Consider the following 20,099-nt stretch of genomic DNA (forward strand, 5'->3'; position numbering starts at 1 on the left):
TCCAAAATGGTTTCACAATTTGTGGTTTGCTTCTCTGTCTTCCCTATCTGTGAGTTCCTAAAGGGGTAGATTTGTGTGGCCCCTACCCTTGCAAGCCCAGTACCCAGCATAAGGCTTAATACCTCAGGGTCGTCCTGAGTTAAACAAAGCTAAACCAGTCTTTTAACTTTAGGACGTCCCAGAAGCACTTCTGTGTTAAGATGCACTATGGATCCCAAGCAGGGGTACAGAATGCAGCAGTCTCCAAACTCATTTGACCTAAAAAACTCAATTTTTGCTGAAGTTGCTGTACTCAAGAAATGTAGAGAGGAAAATTTACTGTGGTTCTTAGGGTGACCTTAACTCAAGAAGCAGCTCTTAGTAAACATTTGAGTGAAAGGGAGTCCTTGGCGGGGAGCAAAGGGCAACAGAGATGGAAACAGCAGAAACAAGAGAAGCAGTAAACAGGAAGCAAGAGGGGTGATCCACTGGACCTGTCTCTGTGACTGTGCCAGGTCAACTGCTAAAGAGTGACCGTGATGCAACTGCTTCGTTAGTCTAAATCTCACAGACATTAGACGTATTTTACAGACTTTAACCCTTCTTCCTGACCCAGATCCCAGGAACTGAGTGCTTGACAGCACTGACCTTCAGTTTACTTCACTTTGCCTCAGAAGGGGCTATGTGTGAGAGATCAGAGCTGATTTTCTTCTAAATGTACACCCTTAAGACAAATTCCTTTCCTGTTCTGTGCCTCTGTTTCCTTGTCCAGGAACTAAGGGGACACAGGCTCCCTTCCAAGCTTGGCTCAGGTACCTTGTAAGAAAAATAATAATAAATTTTCTAAAAAAGAAAAGGAAGCCCCAGTCCTACTACTGTAACTTTGGACAACTCATTGAACAGCTTAGGCCCTTCGTCTTTCTGTTGGTAAAATAGGCATAATTATGCCCTACTGTCTTCCAAGGCTTCTCAGAGAAGCAAGCAAGACCGCCCTGAAACTATTCTGCAAACGGGAAATAAGCATTAGAAATGTAAATATTATTAGCATTGTACAAACAATGAAGAGGAGGGGTGGGTGGAGGCAGCAAAATCCGGTCGTGGTTCAGGACCCAGGATAAGGAATAGCACCCACTCCGACGCAACCTACAGCTCAGCCCCCTAACTAGCTGCCTCTCCTCGGGCAATTAAGCACATGGGCGCCCTGCTCATCTATAAAAGGAGGATAATGACGTTCGGTTCGCTGGTTGCTGTGAGGTTAAACGAGGTAAATCTTGCAAAGCACGCGGTGCAGTGTACATAGTAGCTGGCCCTCAGTAAACGTTCATATTCCTACTCCTTGCGACGACATAATGGGGCCAGGCAGGAAAAGGAGCTAAGCTATTTCTAGTCATGGCGCAAGACAAGAAGATACCCAAAGGTCCCGTCGTCGGGGGCACCTAAATAACCCGCCCTACGACAACCGCCCAAGCCCCTCACAAGCCTGGAAAGAGAAAACCCCAGGCTGCGTGCCAAGTGCACGCGCGCGCGCGAGCGCGGCTAGACCTTCTCCCGTGCCCCCCCCCCCCCCCCCCCCCCCCGGCCACACGGCGGCACGCGAGAGGCGGGGCCGCTTCCTGCCGGCGTCTGGGCCCCCGCACGCCCCCGGGCGGCCGACCTCGGGCGCCTGCGCTGCGCGGGCTCGCCGGAGGCGGAGGCGGAGGCGGAGGCGGGGCGGAGCGGAGCCGCGCGGCGCCGGGCGCGCGCGGCGCCGGCCGCTTTTCTTGCCTAGACGCCGCTCGCGCCCCCGCCAAGGCGGCAGCTCCCGCCGGCGTCGAGGGCGTGGCGGCGAGGCTGCTGGCGGCCGGCGCGGCACCGACTCTTACCCTGCTGGCGTCCGCTGCGCCTCCCCAGGACCGGACCCTCGTGGCTCCTTGGGCACTTTGCAGCGCGTCCGGCCTCTCCCTGCCTTCCTGCCTTCCTGCGCCCGCCATGCGCACAGGTGAGTCTCCCCTTCGCAGGGTGGGGCCGGCGCCCGCTTCTCCGAGCGGGCTCAGCAGCCGGCACTGGGGAGGGTGGGGGGCATCGCTTGCAGAAAGTTAAAAAAAAAAAAAAAAGGAAAGAAAAAAAGAGGAACGGTCCACAGGTGCCCGGGAGGGGTGGGCGCTCCTGTGCCTCAGACTTCAGAGATGCTGCGCCTTTGCCACCCAGGTTCAGCCCCTCTCGCGTCCAGGGTCTTCTCTGGCAGCTCTGGTGTGGTGTCTTAGAAAAACAAACCAAGAAAAATGTTCTCTCTCCCAACACCTGTTTGACTTTTGAAAAGCTGAAGGCCCAACCTGCTCCTGAAAGCAGAAGGGTGCGGTCAGTAAAAAAACAAAAAACAAAAAACAAAACAAGGGTGGCCAGAAGTTGGAAGCCCTCCTTTTTTTTCTTGCCCTCCTTTCTCCGTGATGCCCAGGTAACCATCGTATGACCTATTCGATAACTTCTTGAAACTTGTCTGTCTGCTCCGTTTGCTGCCTGGACCCATGGAGCAAGAGTGGTCTGTTTTCGGGTTGCCTTGTCCCAGCTTCCGTGCAGAATCAGATCATCTCCTTCAGGGATTAGGAGTCTAGAGTAGGAAGCAGTTCAGATCCGTGTTGCAGATACAGGCTGGGATTGTTTAAAGTGATATTTCGGTGTAGTGCTCAAAGCCAAAAGTATTCGCTTCCTCTTTTTGAAAGTTACCTAGCACACCACTTTTATTTGAACTTTTAATAGAAGTCTCATTTGTTGAGAGAAGCGATTGGCTTATTTGTAGCTCTTATTACATAGGATTTAAAATGATTAATTTTAAGACTGTTCCATTAGCTCCGGTTCAGCATACTAAATTATAAAAACACAGTATTGAGACTCAGAATATAGATGTTTGTGGTATAACACAAGTTTGTGCTTTTTGGTGGGGATTTTATATTGCTTTTCTAGACATAGACCATGCAGGTGGATGGTGAAAGGCCTGAAAACTCAGAGGCCCGTCTTTAGCCATGCTGTCAGCTTTATGTTTTACCACTTGGGAAACCTTTTCTTTGAAGAGATTTCAGTGGTTTTCAGAAACACAAGATTTTTCCCCACGATGGAATTGTCACATTTGTAAAGCTTTTAAACATGCGCCCATTAAGGGTTATGAATCAGTCTAAATTTTGTATGGTACTAGCCGGTATGTTGGTTGAAAAATTTGGGTGAAACATCATGAAAAACAGTATGATTTGCAAATCCATTAGGCTGAAGCCTGTAAAACAATGGGAGCTCTGAAGTTCAACACCATTTGTTATTTAGACCCAGATGACCACGGAAGGTGGAGGTCAGACAGTGGATCTCCACTTTTCCTCCAGAATGTAGAGATGATAATGAAGGGAAATGAATTACCTATAGCAAAACAAATAGCATCAATCTTTATATCTCTACTTCAATTATACTTTAAAACCTATTGTTTTCATGTGTTCTGAGTTGGTTTTTGTTATTTCTCTCTCTGCTGACAAGTACTTCACTGAACCTCAATAATTATAATAGGACCAATTCTAGACTATCTGTGAAAAGAGGGAATAGGTCATTGAAACATAGGAGATTCAAAAATCTAATTTTTACCTATTTTACTTTATGGTTGCACCATTTTTTTTTTCTTTTACCACAGCTACTAAAAAGTCTAAGGTTCTGCCTGTAACTGGTGAATGAGGAGGATGGAGAAGAGAGAGAGGCTGGCTTGCTGCCTAGTTAGGAACCCCCCACATTGACAATCCTGAGAGTTGTTTTGTTTTTGTTTTTGTTTTTAAAGAGAAACTTAGTCTAAATTTATAGTTTAGAGGTTTGGGGGTTGTGGGATGGAAATCCTGTGAAATTGGATTGTGATGATCATTATACAACTACAGATGTGATAAAATAAATAATAAAATAAAAAAGAAGTTTTGGGGTTTTGTTTTTGTTTTTCTTTTGGCCACACCCTTGACATGCAGAAGTTCCTGGGCCAGGGATCAAACCTGTGCCACAGGCTTAACCAGAGCCACAGCAGCGACAATGCTAGTTCCTTAACCCACTGAGCAGTGAGGGAACTCCTGTAATTTAGGAATTTTTAAAAGGAATTTTTTTTCAGGCATTCCCATTATTTCATTAGTGAATTAAAAATTTTTTTTTTTACTGATTTACAATGTTAGTTTCTAGTGTACAGCAACGTGTGTCAGTTATGCATATATATTCTTTCTCATATTCTTTTCCATTATGGTGTACTATAGGATACTGATTATATAATTCCCTGTGCCATGCAATAGGGCCTTGTTTATCCTTAAAAAGGATTTAGTAGTTCAAAAGCATCTGTGAGTATTTTCCTTTTTTTTTTTTTAAATATAAGAGAACAAACGTAGTATTAAAAGCCAAATGAGTTTTCCACGGTTATTCAGCAGGACGCTTGTAGAACTGGAAATGGGTACTCGTTTGCTTACAATATTGATCAGTAGCATTTTGAGCACATCAATAAAAATAATAAAGTGCATCTAGCTAAGGTATTTTAAATATTCACCAAGTTGAGAAGCATACTGTTTTGGAATTTTTTTTTTTTTTTAAATCCTGGAGGATGGGAGTTCCCATTGTGGCTCAGCGGTACCAAACCCGACTAGTATCCATGAGGATGCAGGTTTGGTTCCTGGCCTCACTCAGTGGACTAAGGATCTGGTGTTGCCATGAGCTGTGGTGTAGGTTACAGATGAGGCTCGGATCCACCATTGCCGTGGCTGTGGTGTAGGCCAGCAGCTTCAGCTCCAATTTGACCCCTCGCCTGGGAACTTCCATAGGTCGCAGGTGAGAGCCTAAAAAGCAAAGGAAAAACACATCCTGGAGGAGTAGGAGGAATTTATCTTCTCCTGATCAGAATTTAAAGTGCAAAGGCAAACCTGCGTGCTTGACAGTTTGCCTTGATGGATTACTTTTGTCACAAGGCTTGTAGCAGAGCAGATGGTCATGCTCCTTGGAGTTTTCCACTCATTTGATGTTTCCATGAAGAAACAATTTGCCAGAAGCCAGCCACAGCCACAGTTGCACTGGAAATGATGCTAAACCCTGATTAACACAGACCTTTGCTTTAGCGAAGCTGCTGGATATTGGTTCAGCCCTCTGCAGCCCTTTCCATTGAACCAGTCAATATTTCCCCGAGTTAATAAACTGAGAGACTCGTAGTCTTATAGGAGTTGGAGGGAGGCAGAGTTAGCAACAACTCCAGTAATAGCAGTGTAGAAGGGTTGCAATTTTTTTTTCTTTGCCTTACTAGAACCAAACTGCTTTTTAAGTACCAGCTGAGTTACCTTATAAGCCTATTTCTTTACAGATGTGCTAGGATTGTTTTTCCACTTGCTGACTCTGATCATGTCGCTCTATTCAAATCTAGCTGCATTTATGATTTCAGAAAATCATGAAATTGTTGACGATGTTGACTTAAGCTATGTCCCCAAAAAATCTCACGGCAAGCCTTTAGCATGAAAACCATTATCTGAAAGATAATGTCTCTAATATTGTGTGCGCTGAATCACATCATAAAATTCTTTGAGGGCCTTAAAAAGTGTACCACGTGCTCTTTCCAGCTAGGTCTGTTTTTAAATCTTTAAGTGATTTCATACTGGAGCCATGTTACTACTGCCAGTGGTTGTTCTGGAGCTGATTTTATTGATAGGTCTGTGACTGAACAGTTTGCTTAAAATGATACAAAGTGTTAGTTTAATTTTTGTATCCTTTTTGTTGCCTGGAATTAGATCATTTGGGTGTGTATTTTTCTCATTGTGTTCTTTTTATATAAACTCCCCCAAGGTTCTGATATCATTGGGATCCTTTAAACCCAACAGTGCATTGACATAGATTGTGCCTGTGTAAACGTAATTAGTTACTGAGCACCAGCTATATGCAAGGCATCATTCTGAGCACTTAGTGTGTATTCTCGTTTAATATTTCTCACAGCCTTACTGGGTAAGGATTATTGTTATGCCTATTTTATAGCTGAGGAAACAGAAAAGGAGGCAAAATAATTTACCTAATATAAAGTACTGGGGGTGGGGAGCAGAGTTTAAATCCAAAAAAGTCTGATTATGGAGCCTGAATCTCTCTGAGATAGACTGTTGAAACTTGTTTTTATTTTATTTTATTTTATCTTATTTTTTGTCTTTTTGCCTTTTCTGGGGCCGCTCCCTCAGCATATGAAAGTTCCCAGGCTAGGGGTCCAATCAGAGCTGTAGCTGCTGGCCTACGCCAGAGCCATAGCAATGTGGGATCCAAGCTGCGTCTGCGATCTACACCACAGCTCACGGCAACGCCAGATCCTTAACCCACTGAGCAAGGCCAGGGATCGAACCCTCGACCTCATGGTTCCTAGTCGGATTCGCTAACCACTGAGCCACGATGGGAACTCCTGAAACTTGTTTTTAGTTACTGTGGTATTTCATCAATCCATCCTTTTAAAGCATATCAAATATATAGTAATGTATAAGTGAAGAAAATGTAGCAATGCTATAAAGATGATTGAGCTATCTTGGGACAAAAGGCAAATACTTTAGCAATAGTATAAAAAAATCAAAGGGAAAATACCTCTAAAGGTATTATAGGGGATAACTGACAAAATCTGAAAATAGACTGATTTAGATAATAGGATTATATCAACATTGAATTCATTGGTTTTTATATAAGAAAATGATCTTGTTCTTTTTTTTTTTTTTTTTTAAGGGCTGTACCTGCAGCATATGGAGGTTCCCGGCTAGGGGTTGAATCAGAGCTCTAGCTGCCAGCCTATGCCACAGCTACAGCAACACCAGATCTGAGCCGTGTCTGTGACCTACACCACGGCTCATGGCAACGCCAGATCCTTAACCCATTGAGTGAGGCCAGGGATCGAACCTGTGTCCTCATGGATTCTAGTCAGGTTCGTTTCCGCTGAGCCATGATAGGAACTCCCCTGATCTTGTTCTTATTCACCAAAGTATTTGAGAGTAAAGGGAGCATACTTTATCTTAGTCCCAGTGGTTTAGGGGGAAAAATGTATATGTGTAAAAATGAGAGGATGATTTTTAAAATGGGCTAAAATTTAGGTCATTGGTAACTTCAGGAAGAAGGGATATGGGAATTCCTTGTACTATTCTTCCAACTTTTCTGTTTGAAATGATAGCAGAAGAAAAATTTACCCCAAAATGAAGATCAAAAACAGGAAATGAAGGTGTAACATTCTAAGAATTTTTTTTTAAGTCAGGTAAAAGATTGTTTCCTGTGCTCTGATTTTTTTGTTGTTGTTGTCTTTTATCTTTTGAGGGCCACACCCGTGGCATATGGAGGTTTCCAGGCTAAGGGTCTAATCGGAGCTGTAGCTACTGGCCTACACCAGAGCCACAGCAATGCACGATCCGAGTTGCATCTGCGACCTACTCCACAGCTCACGGCAACACCAGGTCCTTAACCCACTGAGCGAGGCCAGGGATCGAACCCACAACCTTATGGTTCCTAGTCAGATTTGTTTCCTCTATGCCATGACGGGAACTCTTTTTTTTTTTTTTTAATTCTTTTTAAAGGTTGAAGGAGGGAACTTGAAACAAACAGAAAATCTCATCAAAAATAGCTTGACTTTTCTCACATTTCTCAAATCAAGCCATTCAGAGCTCCCCAACCCTCCAACCAGGCCCAGTGTTTTCCTCACCTCTTTTCAGTGAGAGGAGGGAGGATTGGCGTCTCCAAGAGAAGAGAGATAAAGACAGCCCAGTCTTCGTGATAAGTTAAATTGCGTTGGTTTATATCATCATTTCCCTGCCTCAGCCCTTCAGTGCCATGCTGACACTGACTGATCTTTATGTCAGAACTCGGTAACCCTGCTTTCCAGGCAGCCTGGCCCATACCTGCCTCTCTCACTTTGTTTCACAGCATCCCCACCAAACACGGTACACAGTACCCTCTGGCCACGCTGGATCCCGTCGTCTTGCGCCTGCTCACCTTCCTGTCTTCCTGCCTCTGTCTGTGAACTGTTGGCTTCGCCTGGAGGAACCCCCATTCTCTTCCTGCTGAAATTCTGTTCCTCCTTTAAGTCCATCCAAAACCTCCTTTGGGAAGCTGCCTCTAATCTCTTGCAGAATTAAATTTTCCTTCGCGCTGCCGTGTCAGAGGGGTAAACACAATGCTATCTGCTCCCGTTCAGCAGTCCTCATTACGCGTATCCTGTGAGCTAGAGACTGTGCCAGGGACGGGGGTTCAGAGGCACTCACACTCTGGTAGCTAGGAGGGATCTGTAAACAAATCATCATAAGTGCATAAGAGAGAAATGAACAAAGTGCTCTGAAAGCTAGGGCTCTGCCTGACAGCTCCCTCTTGGAGAAAAGATGACAATGACAGTCGTAATGAGATACCATCTCTCTGCGCCAAGCCCCAAGCCCCTTTCTGATTGGAGGTTTCTAGCACAATTGTCTACTTAGAGGAATAAGTTTAAAACAACTGGAGTGGGGAGTTCCTGTCATGGCTCAGTGGTTAATGAACCCGACTAGGAACCATGAGGTTGCGGGTTCGGTCCCTGGCCTTGCTCAGTGGGTTGGGGATCTGGCGTTGCCGTGAGCTGTGGTGTAGATCGCAGACGCAGCTCGGATCCCATGTTGCTGTGGCTCTGGCGTAGGCCAGTGGCCACAGCTCCGATTAGACCCCTAGCCTGGGACCCTCCATATGCCGAGGGTGTGGCCCTAGAAAAGGCTAAAAATAAATAAAACAACTGGAGTACCCGTGGGCCACCCAGATAGATAGATTCAATGGAAAGCTCAAAACCCACGTCTAGATCTCAGGCGAGAGAGGCGGAGCCCGGGTGTACATCATCCACGCAGTGATTGTCAGGAGGGTCCTGGGGGGCAGAGTCTCTCGGTCGGTTGTGTAGTTTTTCAAACTGCCATCCCCTCCAGTGCCCAAGATTCTGCCCTGGCTTCCCCCTCCACCTTGGTGACATCCTTCTTGCCTTATGAATAGTTGTCTGAATCGAGAGACTGTGTTGCTACACATGTGCTGTGTGTGACCCACAGGGAAGCAGGAAACCAAGCTGAGACACATGGTTGTGAAGCGGTTGCATGCCCGGGTGTGGATAGAACCACCCAGGAAGGGGAAGATGAGGAAGAGGTTGGGGTTAAACCTCAGAGAGACGGAGCCGTGAAGGGTGGGTGGAGAAAGAGCAGCCAGTGACAGGGAAGGATCGTTGGGGAGGGAGGAGAGGCCGGAGGGCAGGGCCCCCGAGAGGCCCGGCAGTGCGGGGTGGGCAGGGGTCTCAGCTGCAGACACAGGCTGAGGCCCCAGGAAGCTGTCGCTGTCCCACACAGGCAGTTGAAGCCAGGAAGCGGTGGCAGGGGTCCGGCGGCACCGAGTCCAGGAGTTTCTGGACTGAGCAGATTCCTCCTTCCAGGCGGCTGGCAGAAAGGATGAAGCGGAACAGAGAGGTAGCTGGCAGGGCAACTTAGCTGCAGAGTGAAGGGTTTCTCTGTGCAAGGCTGGCCAGGGTGAGGCGCGGAGCCTCCAAGTGGCGTGTTTGCTGAGGAGAAGGGATGGGTGGAGCCGGAGAAATTTTTTAAAAGTGTAGGAGTGGCTTAATGGCACAAGGTCCTTTTGGAGTGCTTGGCGTTGTTGAGGAGAAGAAACTCTTTGCTTTGGTGGGAGCTCTGTGAGGGTAGGAACAGAGTCGGTCATCTCGTAGTTCCCTGCACTTGGCGTGCAGTAGGCATTTGGAAAATGTGTATGAAAACAAGGAGAGATTTTACTTTTATTTATTTATTTTGTCTTTTTAGGGCCACACCTGCTGCATATGGAAGTTCCCAGGCTAGGGGCCAGCCTCCACCACAGCCACAGCAACACGGGGTCCAAGGCTCATCTGCAACCTACACCACAGCTCACAGTAACGCCGGATCCTTAACCCACTGAGCAAGGCCAGGGATCGAACCCACATCCTCATGGATCCTAGTCGGGTTTCTTAACCGCTGAGCCACCAAGGGAACGCTGAGGTTTTACTTTTTACATTTAGTGGAAGTGATATAGTAGAATAACAGGGAAAGAAAATCACTGTTTTCCCTGCTTGATATAGTGGAATAACAGGGGGGAGAAAAATCACTGTTTTCCCATAATTACATCCTGTACTGTATTCTATATAAGGAATATATTTGCAACTTCATGTTCTTTGAAATAAAAGAGAAAAATCACAAATAAGGTAACACTGAGGTAGTAATAATCATACTACCTTAACTTTTCTGTGCCTGATAGATATGGCTTAAATTCCAGCATCTTGAATGTGTCATGTTGGTGTTATGATGGTGCATGTATGGAGTTCATCAGAAGCGACAAAAATGCGCATAGATGGTCCCGTAGGACAGACTCTGTTCCATTACTTAACCATGAGACGCTGACAGCTGCATGCTTTGGGGTTAAAATTCCTGAGTTTTACACATTCAGAAAAAAGGAGATCTTTTTAATTGTCTTCTACGTCCGATTTTCCCTATTAGAAATATTTCTGATATTAGCGAAGACCAACTTTATATAGAACTTTTGTTTCTGTGTCGCTTGGTTCTTTGAGAGCGTAGTCAAAAGGAACAAAGCGGTGAAAAACGTAAAGTCAGCTCATCACAGACCGTATTTCAGGATGCAGATGGTGAGTGAACGAGCGTGGGTTTTATTCTGCTGTGCGAGTTCCAGTGTTGTAGACCTAACACCCAAACAAACAGGCGAAGGCAGTTCTGGTTCACATTTTTCTTCCTCCTGCTTGGAAACTGATGTGCATGTTGATAGTATCTCAGGTTGTATCCCCCACCCCCCACCCCGCCCCATTTCACTAGAACACTTTGGGCCTCTTTTTTTTTTGGTATTATGCCACTGCTGGTGAAATACCTTGCATAAAGTATGCTAAGCAAATCAAATCAGTATATGTAGAATTCATTTGTGAGGACTCTAATGAGTTGATTGATCTTTCCTGAATAAAATTGCGTCATTTGATGATTGCTGTCTTGAGAATTGTTGGGAACATTACTGGGCCTTCAAAGTCTTATCTGTTGTTTTCTTTCTTTTTTTTTTTTTTTTTTTAAACAGTAGATGCCTGGTAGACACCTTAGAACTTTAAAAACGGAAAAGACCTGCTTTGAGGGGACAGTGCTGAGGGACACTATGAAATCTTGGAGTGATAGCCAGTCAGATCTCTGTAGCAGTGACCAAGAGGAAGAAGACATGATTTTTGGTGAAAATGAAGAGGATTTGGAAGAGATGATGGATTTAAGTGACCTGCCTACCTCCCTTTTTGCGTGCAGCGTCCATGAAGCAGTGTTTGAGGTGCAGGAGCAGAAGGTAGGCGTATATCCTCCCATTCCCTGCCTTTGGTGCTGTGTCAAATGTGGGTGGATTTGGGGAACCAGCAGATGGCTGCCTGTTTGCAAAGTTGGTTCTTGGATCCATGACAGGTGGAGAAGGGTGCACCAAACTTTAGACATTGCTGCAGCCTTTTTAGTGTGTTTTATGAGAACATTAGTCTGCAACAGATAGGAAGTAATTAAATTTAAGTATTTAATATTTCCCCGCAGATAGGGGGAGAGGCACTGGTTTATAGTGAACCCTGCATCAGTTTTTATTGAGTTCATCCATTTATTCCTCCAGTCATTCATTTTCAGAGCCTGTGGTTAAAGAAAAGCTAAGTGATTTTTAACCCGGCTTCCTATTACTTGGAAGTGAATTCACAAAAGAAGGAATTATTTTAAACCTTTTTCTGGGGCTAATTATATAATCAGGACTCTTTATGCTTTCATGTTAACAGAGTTGTTTGTATTTCTTGTTTTACTTTCTACGAGCTGACTGGGGCAAAATGATTGAATTTGTTTTTTTTAAAGGTTCATCTTCTTTAGCTCATTTATTATTTACCTGGAAAAAGAGATTGTGTGGTTTGTTTTTTCTTTTCCATCATGACCTCACTAAAGCCTGAGGCTCTTGTGAAAGTAAAATATTTCTGCCATTGGTGTGAACTTTGCATGTGTTCTAAGACCTTTTTTTCAAAATCCCATCATGATCCCTTTTAATTTGCTATCTCCACCCTTGAAGTACTTTCCTTCCAGCGGAAAGGACTCTTGTGGAGCAGAACTCAATATAGCTGGACTCGGTACATACTTGAGTGCCTCTGGTGTGTAAGGCACAACCAAAGTTCCCAGTTGCTTCAGGGGATAGAGCAGGAATTTAAAGGGCTTCTGCTTCAGAGAGCTTCCTGCCCTGCGGTGGAGTTAAGTAAATTATGTTCCATGGAATACTAGTGCCTTTAGAGACGCTTCAAAGTACTGAGGTATCAAAGGAGAGAGGATCACAGCCAGATGGAGAGAGAGATCTTCCAGGGGATGGCATTTCACAAGAGCTCTGTGAGTCGGGAAGGGGTTAGCAGGAGAGGGAAAGGACATTCCAGCCAAAGGGAACAGAATGAGCAAAAGAGCCAAATCAGGAGAGCATGGACCACTCACTTCGGGGAGTAGCAAGCAGTTCAGTGTGGCAGGAGCAGAAATGAGAGGGAGCCAAAGAGAAATGGGGCTGGAAAAGTGAGTGTGGAGCATCCTGCAGACTCGCCCTTCTGTGGTCAGTAGTCTCTGAGCAAAGGCGTGACGGAGTCACACATCAGGAAGGGCTGAGTGGTGGCAGGAGAGCCAGAAGCAGGGGCCTGCTGGGGTGCTTTTGCGGGAAACCAGCCTAGAGATGCAAAGACCTGGAAGGGGAGCAGGAGAGGGTGGCAGCTGCCGGGTTTGTACCCTTTGGGGTTGTTTTCATGTACAAATGCCATTTACTTTCCCAAGTTCAGTCACAGTGTAGACATTTTGAAATCGTGCTTCTCAGCGCTTTGAGAGCTCTGAATTTTCATGTAATAAATAATTACATTAACTTTGTTAGCATGAGAAACCACATGTATTATGAGTTTATCTTAAAGTTAGAAGATTTCTTCGAGAAACCTCAGTCTGGAGTTCCCATTGTGGCTCAGCGGGTTAAGAACCCGATATAGTCTCTGTGAGGATGCAGGTTTGATCCCTGGCCTCACTCAGTGGGTTAAGAATCCTGCATTTTTGTGGCTGTGGTGTAGGCCTGCAGTTGCAGCTCCAATTCAACCCCTAGTCTGGAAGCTTCCATATACCTCAGATGTGGCTGTTAAAAAAAAGAAGAAGAAAAAAGAAACTTCACAGTCTTATCTATTCCAACTTTTTCTTTTTTATCTATAGCTTAGGGATTCTTTTTTTTAACTTGCCAAAGTAGTGAATCTTCTTCTTTTTTTAATATGGCCATGTTAAAAATTTCCAGCATATGAAAGTTCCCAGGCCAGGGATTGAATCTGAGCTGCAGCTGTGACCTATGCCATGGCCATGGCAGTGCCGGATCCTTTAACCCACTGTGCCAGGCTGGGGAGTGAACCCACGCCTCCTCAGTGACGCAAGCCTCTGCAGTCAGATTCTTAACCCACTGCACCACAGTGGGAACTCCCAAAGTGGTGAATTCTTGGCTTTCATTTTTAAAACCATTTGAGGTTACAGCTAACCTTGATTTATATTAGAAATCATATCAGAAATTCTCGTAACAGTTTAGTGGACTTCACGTTATGCACAGTTCTTACTCATAGTAAATTTTATATAAAAGCTTTCATGGTAATATGAATAGCTGCAGAAAACCTGTTTATGTAGCAAATTATATGTAGATCACTAGATAGAAAGTATGGGGAGAATCAGATCTTTTCCTTTACGGTTTTCTTCTATCAGTGTCTTGTTTTGCTTTAGTTTCTCCTAGAATAACCTGTTTGTGCAGGTCATCCACATATGTACCAAAAACAAAGCAAAACAAAAACCACTTCTGATGGATTATGGGCAAAATAATCCTGACTGCAATTAAATGCTGTATATTCAGAAGAACTTTAGTTGTCTTCCTGACATGGAAAGGTTTTTGTCTTCATAACTTTATAATTGTTGGAGTGAACTTTTACCCTCTTCTGAGTGGTAGATGGAATACCACAGGAACTGTTACCAAGAAAAGGTGAACCTTCATTTTCGATTTTGCTGGATTTGGGCTCTACATTTTCGTCAGTGTTTCCGTAACAGACTGGAAGTTGTCCCAGTGTGAATTTTACTGACCTCTCATTTTTAACCCCAGGGTTCCCTTTCTTAAAATAAGGAAAAATGAAGCAGGCTTCTGATTTGAACGCGAGGGTTTTCAGAATACAATTTAGGTTTGTCTAGTGGGAGAAACTGGACTGTTTTTTCTTTGGGGTTGAGGTTTGTGTGTCTGAGGGGACTCGGTACATGTTGATGCAAAGCCGTATTTCCGATAGGACTGACTTTACCAAGAAGTGCATTTGGCTTTTGGATGAGTCTCGTGGCAAAGCAGCTACTCCTTGTACATAAAACTGTTTCTCCTGACCGCCTCACCATACAACATTTGATTCATTTTCCTACTGACCGTAGCTGGAGTGTGTATGTGTGTGTGTGTGTGTGTGTGTGTGTGTGTGTGTGTGTGTGTGTGTGTGTTTCCATTTCTTGGGCCGCTCCCGTGGCATATGGAGGTTCCCAGGCTAGGGGTCCAATCGGAGCTGTAGCCACCAGCCTATACCAGAGCCACAGCAACACGGGATCCGAGCTGCATCTGCAACCCACACCACAGCTCACGGCAATGCCAGATCCTTAACCCACCGAGTGAGGCCAGAGATCGAACCCCGCAACCTCATGGTTCCTAGTCAGATTCATTAACCACTGAGCCACACCGAGAACTCCCATAGTTGGAGTATATTTAGGACAATTCTCCTTGCTCTCCTGGTTCTGCCTTTTGATTAGTGACACTTAACAGTTAATGCAGGTCCCAGTAGAGAGCAACGCCTGCTAAGTGTTTGTTGAGTGAGTGGATTCTGTAAGGTGATTGTAGAGGATTAGTGATACAGAGCTATGACGAAGAAACAGACCTGTGAGCTGAGTGAGGTTAATTAGTACGTAGGAGATTCAATCTGAAATTGTGATTTCAGACACACTGGCCCACATTTTTCTGGGATCTGTGTTATCATGTGTACGATATAAAACTTTCTGTCGAGCATTTGGCTTCTATATCCTCTGTTTGAAGAAGAATAGAAAATATTACTTAAGTAAACGCTATTTGGGGATTAACTGAAATATGCTGATTCTCAAACCTAATCAATTGTTAAGTGTTCTGATACAACCTTCCAAATGGAAGAAGTAAATCTTTTTATTTTTTGTCTTTTTGCCATTTCTTGGGCCGCTCCCATGGCATATGGAGGTTCCCAGGCTAGGGGTCTAATTGGAGCTGTAGCCACCGGCCTACACCACAGCCACAACAACGCGGGATCTGAGCTGCAGTCTGCAACCTACACCACAGCTCATGGCAACGCTGGATTCTTAACCCACTGAGCAAGGCCAGGGATGGAACCTGCAACCTCATGGTTCCTAGCCGGATTCATTAACCACTGTGCCACGACGGAAACTCCGGGAAGAAGTAAATCTTTTGAGGAAAGTAAATTGTTTTAATTTTAGGAATTGAAAAAGACGGATCAAAGGAAGCATGTTTGTTACAGTGAACTGAATTTTTTTTTTTGTCTTTTCTAGGGCCGCACCCATGGCATATAGAGCTTCCCAGGCTAGGGGTCTAATCAGAGCTGTAGCTACTCGCCTACACCACAGCCACAGCAATGCCAGATCCGAGCTGTATCTGCGACCTACACCACAGCTCGTGGTAACGCTGGATCCTTAACCCACTGAGGGAGCCAGGGATCGAACCTGCAACCTCGTGGTTCCTAGTCAGATTCATTAACCACTGAGCCATGACAGGAACTCTGTGAACTGTATTTTTAACATGCCTAGAACATAAAACATTTTTAGTAAATACTTGTTTCATTGGATCTGTAGTGCCATTCTGGCCAGGAATTAGTAAACATTTAGTTAACTTCAAGGCTAGTTTTAAATACTAGAGAATCATAGAAGTTTAGAGCTAGAAGAAATTCTAGTCAGGCCTCTTCTATAGGGGTAACAGAGTATTTGAGCTTGCTTAAGAATTCATTTTTCACTTGTACACTGAAGCTATAAAACATTGCTGCTAAGATGTCAGTACTGCCTAAGCAATCTGCAGATGTGGTGCAGTCTCTCTCAAAATCTAATGATGTTTCCTGCAGAAATAGAAAAACTCACCCTAAAATTCATAGAATCTTGAGACTCCCCAAATAGCCAAAACAATTTTGTAAAAGAACTCAAAGAACTCAGAGTTTCTGACTTCAAAATTGAATACAAAGCTATAGTAATCAAAGTAGTCTGGTACTTACATGTCAATTGTATCTCAATTTTAAAAAAAGCAGAGTGGTACTGGCACAAAGATGGACATATTGACCAGCTGACTAGAACAGAGAGTCCAGAAATAAATCCTTACATAGCATATATGGTCACATTGCTTTCAACAAGAATATCAAGACCATTCAATGAGAAAAGGTCTTTTCAACAAGTAATGCTGGGAAAACTGGATATCTACATGCAAAAGAATGAAGTTAGACCCTTACCTTACACGCTATACAAAAATGAATTCAAAATGGATCAAAAACCTAAATGTAAGAGCTATAAAACTATAAACTCTTAGAAGAAGACATAGTGAGAAGGCTTCTTGACATTGGATTTGGCGTTTATTGTTTGAGTATGACACCAGAAGCACAGGCAACCATAGAAAAAATAGATAAATCCGATTTCATCAAAATTGAAAATACGTGCATCAGTTGACAGTATCCACAGAGTAAAAAGAATGGGAGAAAATATTTTCAAATCATGTATCTGATAAGAGATCAATACTCAGAATATATAAAGAACTCCTAAAATTCAACAAAAACCAAGTTGGGTATGTACAACCCATTGAAAAATGGGCAACAATTTGAATAGACACATTTCTCCAAAGGAGATGTCAAAATGGCCAATAAACACATGAAGGGATGCTCAGCATCACTAATAACTAGGGAAATACAGATCAAATTCACAGTGAGATAACTTCATACCCATCGGGTTGGTGGCTATTATTAAAAACAAAACAACATTGACAAGGATGTGGAGAAACTGGAACCTTTGTGCATTGCCGGTGGGAACATAAGATGGTATGACTGCTGTGGAAAATGGTATGGCAGTTCTTCAAAAAATGAGGCATAGAATTACTATATGATCCAGCAGTTTTGCTTCAGAGTATCTATATACACAGCAGAATGGAAAGCAAGGACTCCAGCAGGTATTTGAACACTAATGATCACAGCAGCAGTTATTCATAGTTGCCAAAAAGTGGAAACAACTCAAATGCCCATTGATGGATAAGTTAATAAATTGCAGTGTATACATATAATAGAATATTATTCAGCCTTAAGAACAAATGAAATTCTGATATATACTACACCATGGAGGAACTCTGAAAGATATTGTGCTAGGACTTCCCGCTGCAGCTCAGCAGGGTAAGGATCTACTGTTGTCTCTACACTGGCCCAGGTTGCTGCCGAGGTACAGGTTCCATCCCTGGCCAGGCACAGTAAGTTAAGGATCTGGTGTGGCCGCAGCTGTGATGGAGGTTGCAGCTGCAGCTCAGAGTCTATCCCTGGCCCAGGAGCTTCCATATGCTATGGATGTGGCCTTAAAAAGAAGAAGAAGAAGGAAGATACTATGTTTAGTGAAATAAGCCAGACCCAAGAGGACAAATATTGTATGATTCTTCTTACATGCGACGGAAAGTAGGATGGTGGTTGCCAGGGCCTGTAGGAAGCAGGGAAGGGGGAGTTACAGTGTAATTGGTCCAGAGTTTCCATTTGGGACAATGAAAACTTTTGCAGATGGATAGTGGTTGTGTATAACAGTGTGAATATACTTAATGCTACAATTAATGCTTATACTTTCATTGTACCCTTTAAAAATGGTGAAAAATGCTCAATTTTGTGTTTTGTATATTTTACCACAATAAAAAAATGCAAAAGCCCCCCATTTTTCTTGAGTTTAGCACTCTTTGTAATATGCTTTTACACACACACATATATAATATATATAAAATACGTATGTGTATGATATGTAGTATTTATGGATGGTAACACTTTGGCCCCTTGTTGCACCCTGTTGGCCCACCTTTTCACTCCAGCAGTGGCCAGAGCACTCAGCTGTGTGCAGGTGTGTCACCCCGCAGCTGCTGGCCTTCACGACACTGAATATCCTGCTTTTTGTCCCAGTGTTTCTCTGCTGCCTCCACAAAGTTGCTTGGCTGTATGGATGCCTGTGCAGACATAGCAGCGTGAGGGAGTTAACTTCTCACGGGGCAGCCCTTGACCAGGAGGGGACTGAAGCCAGTAAGTCCCTCCTCCTCTGACTCTGGCCACTGGTTCTGAGGGTCCTGGCTCCACAGAGGGCTCCCAGCGGGATCAAGCCTCAGCCGCCCACAGAGGTGACCAGCTTGGTAACACAACCTGGACGATGGACGGAGGACCGGCTCTCCCTCCTCCCCTGTTCACTCTCCTGTCCTGGGGGGTCACTTCCCAAATCAGGCTCCCTGTGTGTACCGTTGCCTTGACCCCTGTTTTCCCAAGAAGCCCGGGGAAGACACAGGCAAATAACCTCCACGCTTGGTCATCCCTCCTGTGTGAAGGAATCTATCTCAGGCTCCCAATAAAGGGGCAATTTTTAGGTTATGCAAAAAGGACAAAGACTAATATAAAGAAAGCCTATGTGCCCACTGAATTTAGCAAATAAAATTTTGCTAATACAATGAAGCCTTCTCCCAGAGATAACCATTATCCTAAATTCCATGTTGATCATTTCCCATGCAATTTTAACTTTTTATTAAGTTTAACCATGTGAAATTGACATATTTGTAGGGCAACAAAATGTTCAGATACAGGTTTCCCCCTCTCTCCAAAAAGTGCAGTGTTCTTACCAAACCTTTCATGAACCGAAATGGCGCAAAGCGTAGAAACAGTTACTTAACGGCACATCTTGCTAGCGGACTCACAATAAATCAGGGTAAAGCATAGATGCTCTCAGGCACAGTTTGGGTTCATCGGCCGTTTGATGCTGTGATGCTGAGGGTAGTTTCCCAGGACGGAGCTTTGCAGGGTCAGTCTTGCTGCTCGGGTGCCCTGCCTCTGTGCTGGCCATGGCAGAACAGGGGCTGAATGTGTTTTCACCATTTTTCATAGAAAGGAAAATCCTCTTTGGATTTATTTCACTTCACAAAAACAGATACTAACGTACATCTTTTGTAAAAAGCAACGTGCTGGTGTAAAGCAAATTTTTAAGTAAGTGAAGATGGAGTTCCCGTCGTGGCACATCGGAAATGAATCCGACTAGGAACCATGAGGTTACGGGTTTGACCCCTGGCCTCGCTCAGTGGGTTAGGGATCCAGCGTTGCCGTGAGCTGTGGTGTAGGTCGCAGATGCAGCTCAGATCTGGCGTTGTTGTGCCTGTAGTGTAGGCCGGCAGCTGCAGCTCCAGTTCAGCCCCTAGCCTGGGAACTTCCATATTGCATGTGCAGCCCTAAAAAAAAGGGAAGAAAAAAAATGTATAGGATCTGTACAGTGAAAATTGTAAAACACTAATGAAGTGCATGGCATTTTACATTATTTTAAATTTTATAAAAACGGCAGAACTGTGTAAGTTTCTCTTCCAATATTCCATCTGTAAGATTAATCCATGTTGAAATATATATTCAGTTTCCCTTGCTGAATACTATACTGTTTTGCAAATATATACCATCATTGATTTATCTGTTCTTATGCACAAGCGATGTTGTGAATGTTGTGTGTGTGTCCCGTGTGTGTGGAGGTGGGTAGAGGGAGGGTCTCCTCAGGGTATGTGATCAGGAATGGTCTTATTAGCTCGTCAGGGTGCACTTGTTTAAGCAGATCCTGTCAAATAGTCTCTAAAGTTGTACCTGTTTGCATTCCTACCAGCAGGGTGTACAAATTCACAGGAGTTCCCTGGTGGCCTAGCAGTTAAGGGTCTAGTGTCTTGGCTGTGGCCCAGGTCACTGAGCATTGTGTCAGCCGTGGTTACGAGTGCTAAGAAGCAGTGGTGAACTTGATGACATGCCAGCCCTCATGGAACATGAAGGAGAGAAAGATATTTAACATACAAACAAGTGA

At 44.2% G+C, this 20,099-nt stretch overlaps 1 protein-coding gene across 3 annotated transcripts in view; it reads left to right on the forward strand.

Moving 5' to 3' along the window:
- Positions 1 to 1,737: 1,737 nt before the first annotated feature.
- RCAN3 (RCAN family member 3) overlaps positions 1,738 to 20,099 on the forward strand; it is a 47,570-nt gene continuing 29,208 nt past the window's right edge. The window contains exons 1-2 of one of the 3 annotated variants that reach the window (XM_047792577.1): positions 1,738 to 1,957; positions 11,044 to 11,295. In XM_047792577.1, coding sequence (XP_047648533.1) covers positions 11,047 to 11,295 — 249 coding nt within the window. In that variant the 5' untranslated portion in view covers positions 1,738 to 1,957; positions 11,044 to 11,046. The remainder of the gene's footprint in view (positions 1,958 to 11,043; positions 11,296 to 20,099) is intronic. The other 2 variants (XM_047792579.1, XM_047792578.1) reach the window with 2 other exon arrangements.

Source organism: Phacochoerus africanus, chromosome 8 (genome assembly GCF_016906955.1).
Source record: "Phacochoerus africanus isolate WHEZ1 chromosome 8, ROS_Pafr_v1, whole genome shotgun sequence".
Lineage (NCBI taxonomy): Eukaryota > Metazoa > Chordata > Mammalia > Artiodactyla > Suidae > Phacochoerus > Phacochoerus africanus.